Here is a 21186-nt window from a genome sequence, read left to right on the forward strand (position 1 = left end):
AGCAGAAATGGAAGCAGAACAAGAGTTTTCTGGGAGAACTCAATACATATATATATAAACAAATATAACATGTTTAATCCTATCTTTTCTTTTTCTGTTCCTAGAGTTTTCTGTTGGTTTTTGAACCAACAGAAAGAGTGTTGTGTAAATTACCAGGCACTGTTAGATGAAATCAATCAAACAGGTTCATGTGCATATTGAGCACAATACAGAGAGCTTGTAAGACAATCAATTATGAAGCAGCTCTGAGTGAAAGCTCTGCCAGCCACAGTCAACACATGGGTTTTACACCAAGGACAAGGGATCCAAAACAAAAGAGAGATGGTCTGGCTCCCATGCAGCTGCAGGAAAACAACATCCAACCTTGTGTGTGTAACCCAAACAGGTTCATTTGGCGAGAGTTCACAAGCACATAATATAACATGATCAGCAGATGTTACCTTACATTTTCCACCACAAGAGTTAACTGGATGTGACTGCTTGTGCAGTTATGTTCAAGCTAAAGTTGATCGTGGTGACAATGTTTTCCAAAACAACAAATGAACTTGGAACAAACACATTCATTTGCCTTTTTAATTGGTAATTATTACCACTAGTTCAAAGTGCTAAATTACTAGCCCTAAACCAGTTACAAGCTATGTTTTTATGATTTTGAGTTATTGTGATCCAGTGAATTAAGCCTTTCCACTTGGGCCTTGAGGGACACAATGATTCTTCCGTACGCTGTGTGTCCTGCTGCAGCCTCAGGTGTTCCAGGCCCTTTAACAGCAAACTGTTAATACTAGTATATCTCTGTAGATTTAGGTATTTTGATCACTCTTTCTTTCTCACACCTCAATCATTTTGAACTACCAATAGGATACTTTTCTTTTTATGTGTTGTATCCAGCAACATAGTCTGGATACAACAAAGAAGATCATTCTAAAATAAATGGTTTTCTGAGTTTAAAAATGTGATCATATGTGACGTTTTTACTGGTCACTCTAGTGCTCTTCAAGTACCACAATTTACTGAGCAAACGTTTGTGTTATTTTCTCTGACACAAACATTTAAACCTGATAGACCTGTGCTCATTTAGTACTACTAAAGCATGATTCTTAAACATTCATTTGTTCATCTTTCTTATAATTAAAAAGTCTGAAGGTTTTATTGTTCTCTTCAATGAAGGAGTTAACATTTTGACATTTTGAAATGGACTTCTGAAGCCTGGATAGACTGCGCCTCTCTGTACTTCAAACATTCTGCTTAGCTTTAACCACATTCTCTGTGATGTGATCTGAACACAAAGACAGGATTATCTGATAATAACATGACATTAGAGGAGCTGCACTGCTGTGAGTTCTGGTTTTTAGATGTATCTGTGGAGAGCGTCTTTGTAAGGAGTGGTCATTCAAATAAAGTTGGCTGATTTAATTACCGGTAGTCATATTATAAAAACTGTTGCTTCTAATTCTAACTACACAACATGAGTCTCTACTGTTGTTACTAATGTCTGGTGGCGTCAGAGGTTTCTCATTGCCGTGCCTGTGTCTGTGTGCAGGGGGAGCAGACAGCCTTACACCGTGCTGCCGTGGTGGGAAACACTGACATTATCAGCGCACTCATCCAGGAAGGGTGTGCACTGGAGAGACAGGATAAGGTGTGAGTCAAAAGGCACACAAAGGCTCACACTCATTCACAACAACACACAGATGCTAACGGGACAGAGGGCCCATCACGGTCAGCATCACTTGCTCCATCTGAGTCGGTGTGAGGGAGTCTTCTAACCAAAATAAAAATAGCGATGATAAATTATAACCAGTAACTGTTTTGCTGTGTCTTTGTCCAGTCACTCCAAACTCAGTGCAAAGCTGAAACTGTAAAAAATCTTGATTGTATTTCTGCTGACTTTCTCATTCACTTCCATTTGTGGTAGAGATCAGAGATGATCTGTTCTTTAAACTAATCTTTGATTTATGCACAGCAGTTACAATCTAAAAAAAAAGCTAAAATCCCTGCAGATCTTAAGGAAACATGTAATATTATCAGATGTTTCATGAATGAAGCTGAAGCCAGATCTCTCAGTAGAGTGCTGCATTGTTTCTTTGAAACCCAAAATCTGCAAAAGCAAACAAAAAACAAAACAAAGATTTGTGAGCATTAAATTTCTGTTTGTGCTTTAGAAGCTTGTTGATGTCGAACATCCCAATACAAACTGTTTTTAAACTCTATCTATAACTTGACTGGGGAAGTTGCTCCATCTGCCTCCAGATATGATCCAAATTAGAAATCTGGAATTTACAAGCAACTACTGTTAAAAGGAGCTGAAATGAATTATGAAGTTATGCTTGACTGACAGAAACATAGTGTGCTGGATACATTTAGTCAGTATGAAATGTTTAGCAGCCCAATAATTACTATCTGCTCTGCACTGGTGACTCATGCCCTTTTTGTAAAACATGTCTAACTGTGTTTTTGCTTTGTGGCAGAATGAGAACCTGAGGCTTTGACAGGATCAGTTAGTTGTGTCATTAGGCTTTATGGATTCTCATACTTTGTTTTCTTTATCAATTTCTGGCTAAAGCAAAGTTTGAAAATCATAACTGATTCATGCTTGGCAAAGTTATACATCAATTAGTGTTATAACTAACACTAAGGTACAGTGTTATGGTGTACATCCATAACACTGCCATGATCACGTTTGTCAGTCAGGCAAAGCAACAGGTGGAGGAGGGGGGATAAAACCATGGTAACAAGTTTATTTTAGAATCTGATCGAGCTTTAATAGTTTATCACTATTGTCTGTGTGGATAATTCAAAAACAGATAGAAACAGGTAATAGTGCCTCTGAAGACTGAAGTTTTTTAAGTGCAAAATGGCCTGTACTGGTGTAGCTTTTTATCAAGACCCCAAAGTGCTTCACTCTGTATTCAGTTTTCACACACACATTCACACACTGATAGTGGCTAACTACTAAATAAAAACCTCAGCTGCCCTGTGGCAGTCTGACAGACAGGAGGCTACCACCGGGCCCTCTGACCACCACATCATGGCTCTCTGTCACTGATGGCACCATCTGAGACTGCTGCAGAGGGCAGGTTAACGGTTGTAGTGAGACTGGAGAAGACACTTTATCCAACCTTAAAGTATATATAATCCTACATTTTTGCTGTCAGTTCACATCTGTTTGTAATCTTGTGTAATTTTCCTTCGTCCTGTGAGGAAGATTGTTGTAGAAAACAGCCACAGTGCAGAGTAGAGGGGTAGATGCCATGTTGGATGACATGATGGAGCGTATCTGTGCCTTTGAAATTGACGGGACAGGAACATTTTTATTTGTTTTCTCTGTAGTTTGTTTTAATTTTGTTAAACGGATCGAATTGTTGAGGAAATTTGTTGTGTGTTTTATAGGACAATACAGTTCCATGTTGTAATGGAGAAAATATCTGTTAAACATGGCAAAAATCTGTATCATCAACATTTGAAAATTAATTTTAATGAACAATTTGGGGGTAAAAGAAGAAATTGAAATAATTAAGGCAGAATAAACCTCAGTGTTTTCAAATAATTTATTAGAAATTTGGGCACTCTCAAAATGACAGTGTGCATTGGCTCAAATAAAATCTTCCACAGCAGGATAACAAACTGTGTTTGTGCAGAATAATAGCTTCTTTACTCCAGGTGTCTGACAGGGAAATATTGTAGCTCTTTTTGTTTAATTATGGTGATAATTACACAAGATGCTGCCTAGCTGTAAGGCCCTCAAGCGTTTTGACAAATGTCTGACCTTTCTAGAGTTCTCATAACCAAAATTTAATGGGTCATTTAACTTCCAGATCAGTGGTTCTTAACCTGGGTTTGATTGAACCCCAGGGGTTCGATGAGTCGGTCTCAGGGGTTCAGCGGAGCCTCTGCCGCAGAGGTAAAGACACACTTGTGTAAAGTCGTGATGACACGCCCCGCTTGGCCATCACTGGCTGCAGAGGATCATGTTACATTGCTCGGCCAATCAGTGCTGCAGGGAATTTAGTGCACGCAGTATCAGCAGCTGTCGTAGTTGTACGTCGCGTGGTTTCTTTTTTAATATTTTAATCCATACTAAATATGTCGAGCAAAAAAAGAAGAAAATGAACAGACTTTGCTCTGAAGATGCAGTTGCCAAGGTGAAGCCACGCCTCTCTGAACTGGTCTCCCAAAGACAACAGCAGAAGTCACACTGATTTGCAGGTATGTCATTTGTGCAATACTTTATTCTGGCCCCAAAAACGTATTTTGTGGATTCAAAATGACAAAAAACTAATTAAATTAAAAATAAAAAAAATTAAGTTATTAAAAAAATGTTAACTCTTTGAAAAAATCCAAATTTATTTTTAATTAGTAAAATAGTAAAAAAATATTTTGGGGGCTGAAATTCTTATATGGGGCCGAAATATTTTTGGGGGCCAGAATAAAGTAATACTGTAACTTGCTGTGAGTTTATGGTTTTGTTCTTTGAGCAAAGGTGACGTTCATGCACGGCTCATTTTGTGCACCAGCAAAAAAACATATACCTATGTCTTGAATTTGGAAAAAAAAATTATTTTATTTATCACTAAAGAAGGGTTCGGTGAATACGCATATGAAACTGATGGGTTCGGTACCTCACAAAAAGTTTAGAACCACTGTTCTAGATTCTAAAAAGATGACTTCCTGTGTGAGATGGGGGTTGAAATGAAATGTTCTTTTTGTGTTCCACACTGTCAGGATGGCAACACCGCTCTTCACGAGGTTTCCTGGCATGGATTCAGTCAGTGTGTGAAACTGCTGGTGAAGGCTGGAGCCAACGTTCACGGCAAAAATAAGGTGTGTTGGGGCGTGCTGTAGTGGCGCAGGGGGTTAGCACGCCCCACGTTTGGAGGCCTTAGTCCTCGACGCGGACGTCGTGGGTTCCGGTCCCGATGACCTTTAGGAGGGTGAGAAGAGGGGGTCTTCCCTCCTCACCCTCCTTCTTGTCTGCCTACTGTACAAAAAAAATACGAGCCACTAGCGCCGCAAAAACTCTTTGGAGAAAAAAAATAAATAAGGTATGTTATATTAGAGCATGTGAGGGCAATATAGCAGGGTTGCCCAGGTCCAGTCATCAAGATCTACCACCCTTTTACAACTTAACATGCATCCTAGTTCCAGTTAGACTGAGTCAGACGTCTGACTTCCCTCACTAGCAGTAACTGAGCTCTGCAGAGGCTTGCTAATAGCCATTCATTTGATCATTTGATCTGTAACATATGAGAAAAGTAACAGATCATAGCAAATGATCTGTAACATCTGCTATGATTCAGGTGTGTTATCTCAGACCAGACTAATCAAATTGGATGTTTTAAGCACCAATGTCAGGCTACTGAATAGTATGTTCATTTCTATGCACACCGTGGCATGGAGGGAATCAGTCTGTGGCTCTACATAGAAAATAACATTGCCAGATCTGTCATTCAACGTGAGGTGTTTTTATTTGATGTTAAATAAATATTGATGTCATATGTTTATACATTTGGGTTATATTTGCTTGTAATTCATTGAATTTCAGGTCAATTTTTTCATATAAAGCCTAGTTTCTTTCTTTTGTAATTTCTATTCCCATTCACATGCACATTCACATGGTGACTACAGGATAGTAGCCTCAGCTGCCCCACAGGCCAGGCTGTCATGCATGGCGCCTCCACACCTATGTGTTTTGTCTAGAAGAGAGACATGGAGGAGAACCTGAAGTTATTGTCAGCAGTAGCTGATTTCTCCCTCCATGAAGGTATCACAGCTGTTACAGCTTTCTGTTGAACTTTAACAGCTGTCAGTTGTAGCTTCTATGAAAGAGTCAGAATTATTGCTGGAATAAAAGCAAACATTGGAGCGTAGTAAGATTATGTAACAGAGTAAGGAAAGTAGTCAGAACATGAAGAACCAAACAATTTGTTGTTTACGTCCGGTTACTTGAAATCTCTTTTCTGATTCAAAGGATTATTTTAGTAAAAATCAATATTTCACTGCTGTCTAATCGGTACTTCATGCCCGCATCCTGAATGTGTAGATATGTTGTTTATCAAACAGATTAATTTATACAGAAATGTATAAGGATTAAATGTGAGAGCCTGACAAATAAATATGCATGTATTAAATCAGAAGGAATATCTGAGCGAACTAGAGCCCATTTCAGCACAGAAGCTATCTGAGGTGACAAACTGCTGCACAAATATGGCCTGCTTCCTATTTTTTCCTTTTTCTTTTTTTTCTTCTACAGTAAGATCACAAAAATCCAAAAATGGTGTCTATGATGGATAAAAATAAAAGTCAGCATTAGCATATTCTGTGTTTGACTGTTTTCAGGCTGGGAACACAGCTCTCCACCTGGCCTGTCAGAACGGTCACACCCAGAGCTCCAAGGTTCTGCTGCTCGGTGGATCCCGACCTGACAGCCAAAACCATGTAGGTTTTCACCATGCTTCAGGGACAAGCATGTTTCACTGCCAATATTTCGGAAATGAATGTAGAAACATTGTTTTGGGTTTTTTTCCCAGTATTTTGTGGCTCCACATAGATCGCCACACCCAGCGTACAACCCAGTGTTAACATTTTGAGGCAGTCCCTACAACTGGAAACTGCTTCAACATGTTAACCAGGAATCATTCTAACTTTGAGCATTTGTCATGTGGATCTCTAAGAGTTCCAACCCCTTTGAAGCATCCAGTTCTTTAATGGAAGCTAGAGTTTGTTAGGTCTTAGTTGATGACACACCAAGGCTTTGTGAAACAGATGTTTGTTTATTGATCTCATGCCTTTGAAATGCAGTCTGACATCTGGTTCTGTGCTGGACTATTTCCATGTCTCCATCATCTCTTAATTTTGCTGCTCAATTATGGTAAAAAAAACCCAAAAAAACATAATTCTGTGTTTTGGTCAATGTTAAAATCACCCATTTCTAACACAGTAACTCGCTGAGTTTAGAAACCAACTCAGTGAGTTACTGTTGCTGTTAAAGAACAAAATGCAAACTAGCTTGTGTAGCTTCTTGTGGAAGAATCCGTTTAATAAAAAAATTCTAATTCCATAGTTTTTGTGATCATTTAAAGCCTAAAATGGAAAATAAAAAAAATGCAAGAAAAATTGCATTTTTTTGCAAACCCCTACTCTTTGTTATAAGAATATGTGGCACATTTTTTTCATAAGCAGGAAAGAGAACAAATTTGTTGTTGCACAATAAACTAAATGCCAGAAGAGCTTGTTATTGTCTTAGCAGCAGATGGTCACAGCTGCACCAAGAGCTCACAGTTTGAAGCTTCACTCGTGTGTAAACTCTCAGAGCAGCTTTTATCAGTGTTGACATCTTTCTGCTTTTGGTTCCTAGCAAACATACAGTGGACCCCAACTAATGAGCCTCCTGTCCACATGTTCTTCTTCAAAATGTTCTTGGTTCCATCATTACAGCAGGTTATCCAGGTCCTGATGTAGGAATGCAGCCCCACACCATCATGCTACCACCACCATGTCTGGCTGTTAGAATGATGTTCTTTGTAAAAATGTATCTTTTTTTTTTTTTTTACGAAGATCCACTTTTGTCTTGTCAGTTTTTACAATAATTTCCCAAAGGTCTCCTGGATCATAAAGCTATATTATCTTTGCAGAAATGTAGAGACATCTTCTCCTTTGTGTGATGTTTGAGTGAAGGCATGTGGAGCAGCTAAGATCAGCTAATGCTAATGCATAATAGACTGCTTTCAGTCTATTATGTAACGCTGCCATGTGGGCTTTTTGTATGCAAAGTGGGTCACTCTGAGCTGGTCATTTAGGTTCAATTTTAATGCTGAATATGGTTTTAATTAAAGCAGCATCTGAATCAGCCAGGATGGAGACTAATACCACATGTGAACAGGATCAAACACATCAAACCTTATTGAGAAATGTTTCTGTGGATATATTTACATTTGATAAAAATGTATAGTACAATTTTGAAAAAAACCGTTATGGGTTTCATTTCATTATGAAATAAAACCCATGCATTAACAGTACAAAGGAGAAAATAAATGATCCAGTTATTGTTTGGACTCCAAACAAATGAGTATTGTGGAAAGATTCCATTTAGTTGTTTAATTCCCACAGGCCTGTAGGAAACGGCATCAGCATTTTTCAGCTTATCAGTAGCATGAGAGGATGCAGGTGGCCTTGCTGAACAGAATGCTGCAAACCACTAAGCATGCCATTCCACACCTTTAACTTTGGCTCAACACAATGTAGTTTTACCACAGGTTTATCTGAAGTAGGTCCAGTCAAAGAGATTTATGCACACATAATCCAAATTAAATGTGTTTGTGCAATGTGGTCTAATCACATTTAGGTACTGAAGTAAGAATAGTTTTGAGTCTTACACTATAAGTAATGAAAGCTGTGACAGTGCTCTATGGTAGTTTCTCTTTAGATGCAGCAGTGAGTGTCAGCCTCAGCTCGTGTTGGGTCTGGACAGAGACAGCAGGTTTCTCTTGACCTTTCAAATATGAGTCGTTCTGGCTGCAATGGAGTTAAAATCCTATCACATTATCTTATGGTCCTTTTGTGTTAACGATTAAAATGGTAACTGTATGACTGTGACTGCATGGCACAAACACACTTAAGTTAAGTCTGAAATCTCAAAGGAGTCTCAACCTCAAATCTCTGCTGCACACACTGATTACATTGATCACACAGTAAGTGTGCAACTCAGTAGCAACAATCACTCTTCTTTATGTACCTGATATCCTGATGATACCTATTTAAATGGGTGTGTATTTTAAGAGCAGTAGATTTGTGTCCTAAGGACTTGACTTAAACTCCTGGTCTGACACTCAAGTCTTAGTAACTGACATTATCACATGTTTTGAAGAATGATAGGAAACTGGTATAGGAGCATGTTTTATTGTAAAAATGAACTTATTTATCAATGGCTCATAACAATGTGATGGTGGATTATGTCCGAAAACTGAAAATGGATCATCATTGGGTGTTTAATGAACCAAAACAAATTCCCACTGCAGCGAAAATAGTCCCAGACATAGATCTTAGAAAACCTGTTTGTTGAGCTGAAGAAAGGATTACATAAGAGAGAGCAATGTAAATGCAAAAATCAGTTTTCAAATAATAATTCATTTTTAAAGGAAAAGTTATCCCCTAAACCTTTGCTTGGATAGCCAAGTGAAGGACAACCATCAACCGATGTAATACAATGCCTGGTCATGAGTTCTTCATATGATTGTGCAGGAATTTTGCGTCTTATTGGCGTGTTGTGTGTGTGTGGGAGGGACGAGTTGGAGGCGTGGGGTTGAGGGAAGGGTTTTGGAGGCAAGTGGTGTTTTAAGTATTGATCAACCTTTTATACTGAAACAAATCAAGATGCAGCAGGATCTGGTTGGTTTGAATCGTTCTTTTCATAATGAATGAATGAATTCATTGCAAATGGATAATCTGAAATAATTTGAAAACTGTTGTATGTGTTTAGGTAAGTTTTATCTGATACTTATATTTGTTTGATGATCAAAAACATTTCAGTGTGACAAAAAATAAAATAGCAGAAATCTTAAAGGGGCAAACTCTTTTTCACAACTGTTTGTATGATATTACATACGAGGGGTTTAATGGTACAAGCCGAACATTTCTGATAAAAGTACGGGCATGAAGGGAATGAATACAGCGTTGTTTTACAGTATATCTGGAAACATGCACAATATTTATGTGCTGAATAAAGTACATAAATGAAACGTTGTGTAGTGCATTAATCACACCAGCCCAGGACCTCCACATCCTAATGTTCATCTCCAGGATCGATGGAAAATATTTTGGATCTTTGAGTTCAGCTCATTAAAAATGGGAGCAAAACCAAAGTGTTGCATTTCTATTTTTGTTTGGTTTATTTGGGAATATTATGGTTTCTTGAGCACCTGCAGTGAAAAAAAGTGTTTTAAAAAATGTAAAAATAAAAAAAAATGTTTAGAGTATTTTAATAAGTTCTGTTGGTAATGTCCCTCCTATTTTACACATATCTGAGTTCATGAACTTGTATTTTGTCCCCAGGCAGGCGACACCTGCCTGCATGTGGCAGCTCGGTATAATCACGTGGCTATGCTGCGCATCCTGCTGGGAGCCTTTTGTTCAGTATCAGAGAAGAACATGGTGAGTCAGTTCAGTAAAACTAGGGAAAATTTCTAAGCTTTTTCTTTTTTGGGGGAAAAACATGTTATACCTGCTAATGGCAAAAGTGGCCAGAATCCCACCTACTCTGTTTTTAACCATATTATTTTGATCGATAAATCAGGAAAATTACAAATCTTTTAAAACATAAATCAAGGTCAGGTGTGCCTCTTAAATTTTATCTGCAAAATACTGTAAGTCATTTAGTTTCTGTTAATATTACATAAATCTAAACTATTAAAAACAAAACTAGTCCAAAACAAAGAAAGTTAAGGCTTTCTAGAGGCCTGTATTCTTTAGCAGGAAGATGGACAGACCCAGGAATCAGACGTGTGTATGTGGGACACTTGCTCTACCACTGAGCCACCCATGTTTCCTCAGAGTTGTTGTAGATCCTGGTGTCAGGAAGGATCTCCTGCAGCAGTCAGTATTGCAGCAGCTCTGAAGAAGCATCTGGCTTAAAACATTCTGTTGTTCCATAACAGACTCATGTAGATGATGATCTGTGTTTGTACGTACCCATCATTGGACAAAGAAGGTTTTCCAGAGCGTTGCCAGAATAGAAGCAGGTGTCCTCAGCAGCTCTTTCAGCTTCTTTAAGTCACTGGTTCACCAGTAGATTATGGCACATAAGATTACAATTACACCTGCTGCAATAAGCAATTAATTAATTAATCACATGATAAATTAAAATGAGTTTGATCGTTTCTATTCTGATGATCATTTTTACCTGTTTTATTTATGGTTTAGATTGTGTGTAGTTTTTATTTCTGTTTTATTTATTTATTTTGTTTGTTTAAAATATTTTCCAGCAAGAAAATTGGTGTTAATTATCATTAATTATATTAATTATCATTTATAAAATGACTGTTTATTGGTCTTTGAAGGAACGACTTGCATTACTTTGCTATTATCAGTATATTGCTTGAGAATGGTCTCAAAACGACAATACTATGATTTATCGCAATAATTACTGGGACAATTTATCGTCCAGCAAAATTGGTCATTGTGACAGGCCAGTTGCATTCTCCATAAGACATAAGATACATAAGATATGTTGTTCCTAAACCAAATCTGCACACTCAGAGCCTACCTGTCAAATGTCTAACCTAACCCTGAATCCCAACAACTTTATAACTTTAACTTAATATGTTGTTTGTCCTGCAGGTTGGAGACACACCACTCCATGTGGCAGCTGCCCTGAACCACAAGAAGACTGTTCGTGTGTTACTGGAGGCTGGAGCAGACAGTCATATTCAAAACAATGTGGGTTCTTTTTACTGATTATCTACTGATTCCACTACTTTTACACCGCAAAGTAGTGGAACCTGTTTCTACTGTAATGGGCATTAAAATAAAACTTAAACAGTAATGAACAAAAGCCATCTAGTTGGTTCTGTCTCTTTAAATACTGCAAAAATAAATACCCTCTCCAATAAATAAATATTCAACATAACCAAACACTTACTTCATGAGAATCTGTCTCAAGATCTTTTCTCAAAATGCTTCACCTAAGCATTTTGAACTACATTCACTTTACCAACAGACTAGTTGATATTTGCTTTTTAATTTTTTACAATGTGAGGTCTTGGAAAAAGTGAAATTAGTCTTATCAGATATATTATTTGAGTCTGCATTCTGGCAGGCAGATTTCAGTGAAACTGTCAAATTGATTTCATTGTTACTGTTGATGTCATTTGACAAAACCCAGAACTTTGACAGACAAAATAGTTGCTCATATCGATAACAACTTTTGTGCTCCTCGGTCAGCTATACGCATCTTTATCAGATGAGGAACTGATTCATTCTAGAGGTAAAACCTCCCCGTTCCTTCACTTAATAGAAGTCACAACGATGTAAAAATAGACTATGTTCATTAAACACAACTGGTTTGGTGCTCTTGCTGTATCTATTTGAATCATTTTTCAAAATGATCAAGGAATCTGTAATTCTTTGAGCAATCAGTTCCTTATAACCGCATGTATATTTCTATTAAGTAGCAAGAAAAATAGACATGCAGGTAAAATACAGTATGTATTTAATGGTTAGAATATGAGGCTTCAGTTTACAATTTAAACTGAGCAATAAGGCTCAGTTATGAGAAAAGCTAAACTACATAAAATAATATGTTAATCAACCCAACTTACAAACTTCTCAAAATTAATCAAAAGTAAACTTAATTTACAGAAAAATATATCTTTTATATATATATCAGATTCCAGTTTTTTTTTTTTAAACCAATGCAAGAAACACTTTAATAAAGAAAAAAAATTGAGAGCTAAAAGATTTACAATAATTTTAATTTTCACACTATTATAGGAATAAAATGGGGCTGGAGGCTCAGGTGAAGCTTTGATGACTAATTGGGTGTTTACCTGAGGCTAACAGGAACTGTGATTCACAGACAGAACACGTATCATTTATCATGATATCATTTAACAGCTCTTTTTCTTTCTTTCTTTCCTTCTGTCGTCAGGTTGTTGCCAGGTTTTTCGATCAGTCATAATAATTCCCTCCTAACTGACAGGACTGCTACATTAACTGACGCATTGAATCATTTATTGAATAAATCTCAATGGCTGGATTATTTATCAGCCTTCAGACTTCTACATTTAACAAAATGAGACCACTGATCTTACTGAAACCTTTTCACTTATCCTGTCAGACATTCTGGTAAACAGCTTGAGATGATCAACCTGGTGAGGTCAAAATGTCCTGTTTAGAAATAAGAACTGGCTTTGACTAAACATGGTTCTCTGTTTGAAGTGATATTTAGATGAGTTAAATTTCACATCTGTCTGCTACCTGCATAAAAAAGTTTTTGTTTTTTTTCATAAAGTACTTTAAATCTGGCAAACGAGCCTCATTAGAACATACAGTATATTCTAAATGACTGAATATGACTGTAAAGAGAACATCATTTAATGTTGCCAGGTACCAGAGCTGCACTCAGCTTCTCTGCTTTGCTGTGTCTGTGTCTTCAGGCAGGTCAGACTGCTTTGGACCAGGCCAGAGATCACAACAACCCAGAGGTGGCTCTGCTTCTAACCAAGGCTCCCCAGGTACAAAGCGCTGATGAGTAACAAAACAATAAACACAACCATGCTCGAGCAAAATGGACATTTTTAATCTCTTGCTTTAGCCCTCAGAAGAAAGTATTCAATTAGGCAGACATTCAAGTACATATAAGGTCTGATCTATTTGAGGATTTTAATTTTAAACACACTACAAGTCCAATGTTTAGAACGGATCCTACTTTTAGTGGTATTTTCTGCATTAAAGTTAACATGATATATTATTATCTTTTAGTACATGTTTATTAGAATCATCAGCTACTTTATTATTTCTTGCTTAAATGTGTCACCTCCTCTAGCTTTAATGACTCTACAATCAGACACATGCTATGTTACAGACGCATTCCAAATTGTATTAAATTAATCTCTACTAAAGAATATTCCATCTTGAGTTTATCTACCCAATGGTTAGATAAACAATGGGATATTGTTATAATATCTCATTTATATCCCACTATAGGATATAACAACAGGAATTTTTTTTGAGCATTTTGTAAATTTATTAAAAATAGAAAACTAAGAAGCCATATGTACATAAATACAGCCTTTGCTTAACACTTTGTTGTTTCTTTTTTGGCAACAATACAGAACCTCAGCAGCAGTTTTGAATATAAAGTCACCTGGCTTCAGGCAGTTTGGCCCATTGTTCTCCAGCTCCATCAGGTTGGAAGGAGACGTCTGCCAGACATTTTCAGATCTGAATCAGATTCAAGTCAGGACGTTCACAGAGTGGTTCTAAGTCTTTGGCTCATTCTTCTGCCTTAATAATTTTATCACATGGAAACTGCATTTGTCTTAACCCTAAAAATAAATCCTACTTTTCTTTAGTTGGATTTTTTCAGCAATGTTATTGCAATATTGTTGTACATTTAAATAGAGGAGTGTGGTGCATATTTATAATATCTGATCATTCACTAAACACATCCCAAAATCAATAATCCTGCTGGTTTTCAAGCAAGGCATGTTTAACAGGAAGCTGGTCGCTTCCAGACCTGCTGTGTAAATAATCAGACATTTCTACCAACAGCCTCAGCGACAATTTATATAATACTCAAATACCCATTAGAGGCGGAGATTTGGAATTAAACATGACTTTTATTTCACAGACATTAGTGGGCCTGGTGAAATGCATTGTGGTATGGTGGCATGTCTGTCTGGTTTGAACAGATCCTCAGGTCACCAGAAGGATAATCCTATGCACTTAACAGGACAAAGCATCATTCTGTTTCTGTTTTCTAATTTCTGTTGTTTATTAGACATGTTGTCAGAGAACTCCTCTATGTTCCCACCCTGTAAAAAACTAACTATGAACACTGTAGTTCATAGTACAGTGGAATATAATTTGCAAGTGACTTTGCACAAACAAAATGCACATCATCAATTAATGGTTAGATAAAACTTAAAACACAGAGTTGAGAATACAGTGAACATTGAATTGGTTTGACCAAAGAGGCAGTATTCCTGCCTGAGATGTTTGGTTGTCCAGTGTGATGGTTTGAGGGAGGACAGAGTTTGGCTGGTTGCTATAGCAACAGAGTTATGGGAGTATGCTTGCCCTGTTTGGGTTATCCAAGATGGTTCTACACTGAACTTTACTTTCACCTGATTCAAATTCTGCTAAAGCATTCTATTAAGCAAATTTAGCTATTCAATTATTAATGTATTAATCCAAAGCGAATCACCAAATCAGCCATAAACTGTTAGTTTTAGGCTGAGCAGAAAGAGGTGACCTTTTCGCATGTTGATGGTTTTTAGCTGCAGGATGCGTCCTTTGCTGCAAATGATTTGCTGCGTTCACTAAAGGAATGCTGTATTACATTTCTGACAATAACATTTTCTTATTTAAGGGAGGAATTGAAATATCTGTTTATTTGCAAGGGCTGCACAGTGGTGCCATTGGTAGAGCTGTTGCCTTGCAGCAAGAAGGTCTTGGGTTCGATTCCCGGCCTGGTGTCTTTCTGCATGGAGTTTGCATGTTTGCATGTGTGGGTTCTCTCCTGGGACTCCGGCTTCCTCCCACAGTCCAAAAACATGACTGTTAGGTTAATTGGTCTCTCTAAATTCTCCCTGGGTGTGAGTGTGTGTGCATAGTTGTTTGTCCTGTCTGACTCTGTGTTGCCCTGCGACAGACTGGCGACTTGTCCAAGGTGACCCCACCTCTCGCCCAGAACGTTAGCTGGAGATAGACACCAGCAACCCTTCTGACCCCTCTAAGGGACAAAGGTGTTAGAAAATGGATGGATGTTTATTTGCATCTTTTAACATATTTATAATGTATAAAAAAGTGGCTAAATGAAAAATCTGCAGAATGTCCCAAATTATTTTAACCCAATTGATCGTCAGAATGACTGATTACTGAAGTAACGGTTCGTTGCAGTCCTGGTGCTCAGGCTACAACCTGCTGGTGAAAGAGCACCAACATGGCGCAGCAGACAGGAGGATCTGATCTCTATCAGGAAGCATCTACTCCTCCAGTCTGGTCCTGATGTGGACGCCCTGGTAATTGTAGTCCTTCCTGTCCTCCACTGACTGATAAGTTAAATGGTGAAGAGCACAGAGAATATTTATCTGGTGTGTTTACATAAGTTACATTTTCAAATTAACTTGGTTGCCTCCAACATTCAGATCTAGAAGTGATCTCCTGTTTGAAGTACATAGAGGTGTCCCAATGCTGCAGGGCGTGGCAGACCTTAGACGTCCTCCTGTGATGTGATTTAATTCAGTTTTTGCTCTCACATATGTTGTGACAGGTCTCACACACACTGTCCTTGAGTGTTAGACTAACCATTGTCTAACGCTGTACTATCTTAATCATGTCTTGTAAAAATAGTTAAATAAAAATAGTATTTTTAATATAAATTGGAGCTGTGTGTGTGTATCGTTGTGTGATGTGATCTGTGTGTGTGTCGTGTGCAGGTACAGAGCTTCATGCGCGGCAGGACTGTGAGAAAGAGAAGAGAGAAGCTGAAAGCAGAACGCCGAGCGCGGTCGGTGCCCAGAGATGAGATGCTGAGCTGTAATGTAAGTAAATCAGGAGGACCATGTTAAAGTCCATGTCGGATTCCAGAGTTTACCTTTAAAATAGGTGATGGTAAAAGAAAATCAAATCTGTTTCTTTAAAAAAGATTTGATGTTTCATTTTGTTTCCGTCTCTCTGATTCACATCGCTGCTGAGCTGAATCACAAAGAACTGAAGTGAATTCATCTGTAATCCCCAAAACATGAGTCGAGTCAAAGTTTCTTTTTTTCGGCTTCACATTTGAAAACTTAATGATTACTCCTTGAACTGTGTTTTGCAGGACAGTGCGTCTGCTGCAGACGGCACCCAGAGCAGCGACCCAGCAGCTCCACTGGCAGAGGCAAACAGCAGACGAGAGAAGGCCAGGAAGCAGAAAGAAAAGGTGAAACGGACGAAGCTATGGTTACTGAAGGCATGGAAGAGTTGTTGCTGTGGAAGTGCAGGAAAACACAATAACTAGTGGGATCATTGTTTTGGCAGCCATCTTTATCCGAACCTCTGCGCCGCAGAGAGATCAGGAGGAAAAACAAAACACATGGAGCCTCCCCTTATGGATCCATTCCACCTCACAACTATAAAGCTTATCAGCTCTACACACTCTACAGGGGCAAGGATGGCAAAATCATGCAAGTAAGTACACAAGGTCTCCACTGGTCAGCGTCATTCTGAGTTCTATTAACACTTAATGGGCTGATAAGTGCTCAGAAATGAGTGTTAAAAATATTAGATTTTATCCTACGGCTTTTTCTAGATTGTCCAAGATACCAGCACAGCAAATCCTAAATCAGTGATCATCCTGCATGCTAGCTCACACTGCTAGCATTTAAAGAGCAGGTCTGCTGGATGCCAGTGAGTGTGTGTGTGTGTGTGTTATGCTGCAGGCTCCATTGAATGGCTGCCGCTGTGACCCACTGCTCAGTAAACTGGAGAACCAGCTGGAGGCCACCAAGGAGGAGATGAAGACAGAGATCCACGCCATGGAAGACCTGGTCAACAAAAAGATGGGTCAGCTGGACCGCAAGAGCAAACACCAGGTAGACTCTGCTGCTCTCTCAACTCAGTCACACCAACATTCTCACAAGCTCAACGTTATAATTACTGAGTGTAAACAATATCATCTAGATTAAAAGTTAAATGAATGGACTGCACAAAAAAATGTTGCTGAACATATTTTGTAAGTATTTTCCAGCTCTGACCTGATCTGAGCAGCTCTGATACAAAACGCTTACTGAACTGAACCATCGTCTCTGGATGATGCAGAATTAAATCCAGCTGCCATCATCTCCATGAAACGTCTGTTTGAATCCCATTTTCTCTTGTATTTGACATTCTCTATGCTGATACTGCTTTAGAATGAACAGACTAATTAGGAGACTGTTAAAACCTTTTCTTCATTTGATCACACCGTCGTCTTAGTCAGCCTTCCCTCGGCTCTGCAGTGTTTCCCCACCATATGCAGGTACACAAACAGAAGACTCATAATATACCTCCAATTCTCTTGATTAATGAATATGTATGTGAGGAATATTAAGGCATCTGGTTTGTCAGCTTAGTGCTCACCTCTGCTGATCCTGGTTGTGAGCAGGAAAGATTGTTTCCTGGGAACCACAAATAATTTATTGATTCTAGGAGGAGAGGAAGAGATAAGAGAGTGTGGGAATTTATTTATTCATAATAAGATTATATCCTTTATTATTTTACATGTGGAATGAGTTATTAATGTTGGTGAAAATTGTAAGTGATTTTATGAGCATCTTTTAAAATTCTACTTTAGGTCTACTGTCTTATTTCAACAAAGTACACCTTATGTTGATCATAATATTGTTTTATTAGCACATAATTCAGTATGAAGCAGGAGAAGTGATTGAGCAGCTTAGATCTGGATTTCCTTCTGACTGTTGGGTCTGAGCCGTCCTTGTCCTGGACCCAGCCAGGGTTCGGTTCAGGCTTTAAGGCAGGAATCTTTAAGGTCACTCAGTGGACAGTCAGTCATAAATAATGTGTAAAAGGCTTTCAAATAAATGTGTCTTTTATGTCAGTAGCTTAGTCTCACACTGAAAAGTTCCGAAAAAAATTCTGGGTTAAGTAACAAGTTACATTAGAACAAATTAGTTGTGTGTTTAATTCACCGTGTGAGAGTTGGTTTGTGTTTGTTTCCATGCTGCTGCCTTGTGTTCCTCTCGGCTGCAGGTCACTTTAGGAGATTCTCGTCATATTCCAGGTTAGAGGAGTCTCTGGACATTAGCAGCTGTTTTTGTGTTATAGTTAAAAATAAATGACATGTTTCATGTGGAGTCAGGACAGACAGTGATGTCTTTTCTGCATCCTTTCCTCCACCCAGCCAGGGTGGAGGAAAGTATGGCAGCAGTGCAGGAACAGTTGAGCTGAGCATACAGAGGGAGGGATCACTGCATGTCCCTCTCTTCTGCTCAGGTACTGGTTTTCTGTAGCAAACGGCTCTGAGGACTGGAAGGATGATGGAAGTTGGGTTATACTGTAGTTCCTTAACAAGCTAATGTCAGAGTCTCATTCAGACATCTTGGTATTTTAAAGAACTCCAAAGATCAGATACTTGAAAATTGGCCCACAGCATCACAGATCCTCCACCATGCATAACATGAGGTGTTTCTACATAGTCACTCTTTACTTGTTACTAAAAATCTCAACCTTAGTCTGTTTTATCAGACTGTTATGTTCCATTTAAGGACCCGTTTACAAAGCCTGGTCTCCAACTGATAGGTTAGCATTCATAATGGTTGCTATGGAGACTGGGTGCCCCCAAGAGGCCAGTCTTTGCTGTAGTTCTGTCATAGTGAGTGTAAGAGCTATTTTACCTTCATTAACACTGAGTGTGTTTATGTCTGTGTGTGTTGAAATATCCTCATATCTATAGTCAGAGAAATACATAAAAGTTTAAAACAGCTGTGACAAACCAAGCTGAACATGGAGTTATATTTATCTTGCCACCACACACACATACACATACACACACACACACACACACACGCACACACACACACACACACACACACACACACACACACCTCTGACTTCAGTTGCTTGTTGTCCTCTTGTGTTTTGTCTTTAGAAGACAGACTAAGAGAAACAGGCCTCTGTGTTATGCATATTTATACCTCATATATGAAACTTTAAAATGGCTGAATACTTAAAAGGGAAAGTAAGAAGTATATCAAAAAAGTAAATTATGAATTCAAAATGCTTGCTATCTTTATTTAATATGATGTGTTGGAGTTGATGTTAACAGCAGAATACTGTTTAAAAACAAATATATGTTATTTTCCCCAGTGAATATGTAGTGTGAGATGCTGCTGCAGTAAGAACTACATTTGCTTAGTGTTTAGAACATATTTAATGGAGGAGGTGGTGTTTCATTTGACTTGGTCATGTGATGCAGTGCAGGATTGTGGGATTCAGAGAATCATTGTTTCTTAATAGTGACAATAGGATAGAGACATGTATAATTTATAAAAATTGGTTACCAGCCCTAACAACAACAATAAAATCTGATATCTATCAGTAGAAATTTCATGTCAGTGCCCCCTAATAATTACATTGAAATGTGGATTCAGTGAAAATGGAAATCTGTTTTGAGTGCAATCAATCAATCAATCAATCAATCAATCAATCAATCAATCAATCAATCAATCAATCAATCAATCAATCAATCCAGCCATCCATCCATCCATCCATCAATCAGTCAAATTTGATATGTATAGCACATTTCAGCAACAAGGCATTTCAAATTGTTTTACATCATAAAAACATAAAAATACAAAGTCATAGAACACAGTCAACAATTGAAACATCATATTTTGCTGTTGTTACACATCAGATTGTTGATTGATGTTTCATTTATAATGTTTCACAAGCAACTCTAAACATTTGGGTTTTTAGTCTAGATTTAAAGGAACTCAGTATTTCAGCTGTTTTTCAGTTTTCTGAAAGTTTGTTCTTCCAGAAACCAGTTCATAATCTCTTCTGGCTACGAAGCCAGAGGCGAAGAGCTGGGTGTGGCAGAGCAGTAGTTGGTATCAGAATGCTGCTCCCTGTGCTGGTCCTCAGATCCGAGCTCTGGATAAGATGACAGTGGAAAGAGTTTCTGCAGAGAAGAGTGAGTGTGTGCAGAGGATGGAGCACTGGGCTCTGCAGGAGCGACTGAAAGCAGAGAAGAGACAGGTAACTAGACGCTGCTGGAATAAATCTCTATAACTGAAACATTACTGGACTTCCTACTTCCTGATGTAGCATGTAGCATGTAGATTTTTAGCAAAAAAGGTAAAGATGTAGAAGAAGAGAGTCATCCTCTCTTCTTCTACATCTTTACCTTTTTTGCTAAAAATCTAACCTCAAACAATCTTGTAAACACAAAGTTTGATTTCTAGGAATCAAACTTTGAACACATGGATATTTAGTTGATCAACTTAAAGCTTTGTGCAAAGACAAACAAACGTGACGATGTAAAAGTTTCCTTTAAAGCTGGCCTGTGTGGTTCTGTGTGTTCTCTAAGCAGACGTCTCTGGCTACTGAGCTGAAGAGCTGGTGTTTGTCCAAACTACAGAACATGGAGGTCCGCTTCATGGGAGACTCTGGCACCAAGCTGCAGCGCTCCTCCTCTCTGGCTGATGATCTGTGTGAAGCTGATGGTGCCAGCAGCACCGTGCAGCCTGCTGAGCTGGGCTGCAGCTCCCCGCTCCCACAGCCCAGCTGGGCTGAAGCCAGTAAGGTGGAGGGTGGCTCGGCCAGCCACTACTTTGTGGTTCATGCGGAGAACTCTCCAGGTGATGGTTTGACTAGATCCACACAAGTAAACAGAACCAGCTCCAGACAGTTCAGTTAAAAGCAAATAATTCCCTGCAGTCAGAAAATGTAAAACAAATCTACAGGCTCTGATTACAGACTGCATATGAA

At 38.5% G+C, this 21186-nt stretch overlaps 1 protein-coding gene across 5 annotated transcripts in view; it reads left to right on the top strand.

The window, feature by feature from the left end:
• The window catches only part of ankrd6b (ankyrin repeat domain 6b), a 37164-nt gene that overhangs the window by 11862 nt on the left and 4116 nt on the right, over positions 1-21186 (top strand). For 3 of the 5 annotated variants that reach the window (XM_028040217.1, XM_028040215.1, XM_028040218.1), the window contains 12 exons: positions 1541-1639; positions 4723-4821; positions 6337-6435; positions 10048-10146; positions 11332-11430; positions 13149-13226; positions 16155-16259; positions 16538-16639; positions 16738-16887; positions 17139-17291; positions 20341-20454; positions 20786-21056. In XM_028040217.1, the coding sequence (XP_027896018.1) occupies positions 1541-1639; positions 4723-4821; positions 6337-6435; positions 10048-10146; positions 11332-11430; positions 13149-13226; positions 16155-16259; positions 16538-16639; positions 16738-16887; positions 17139-17291; positions 20341-20454; positions 20786-21056 (1468 nt within the window). The remainder of the gene's footprint in view (positions 1-1540; positions 1640-4722; positions 4822-6336; positions 6436-10047; positions 10147-11331; positions 11431-13148; positions 13227-16154; positions 16260-16537; positions 16640-16737; positions 16888-17138; positions 17292-20340; positions 20455-20785; positions 21057-21186) is intronic. The other 2 variants (XM_028040219.1, XM_028040216.1) reach the window with 1 other exon arrangement.

Source organism: Xiphophorus couchianus, chromosome 15 (assembly GCF_001444195.1).
Source record: "Xiphophorus couchianus chromosome 15, X_couchianus-1.0, whole genome shotgun sequence".
NCBI lineage: Eukaryota > Metazoa > Chordata > Actinopteri > Cyprinodontiformes > Poeciliidae > Xiphophorus > Xiphophorus couchianus.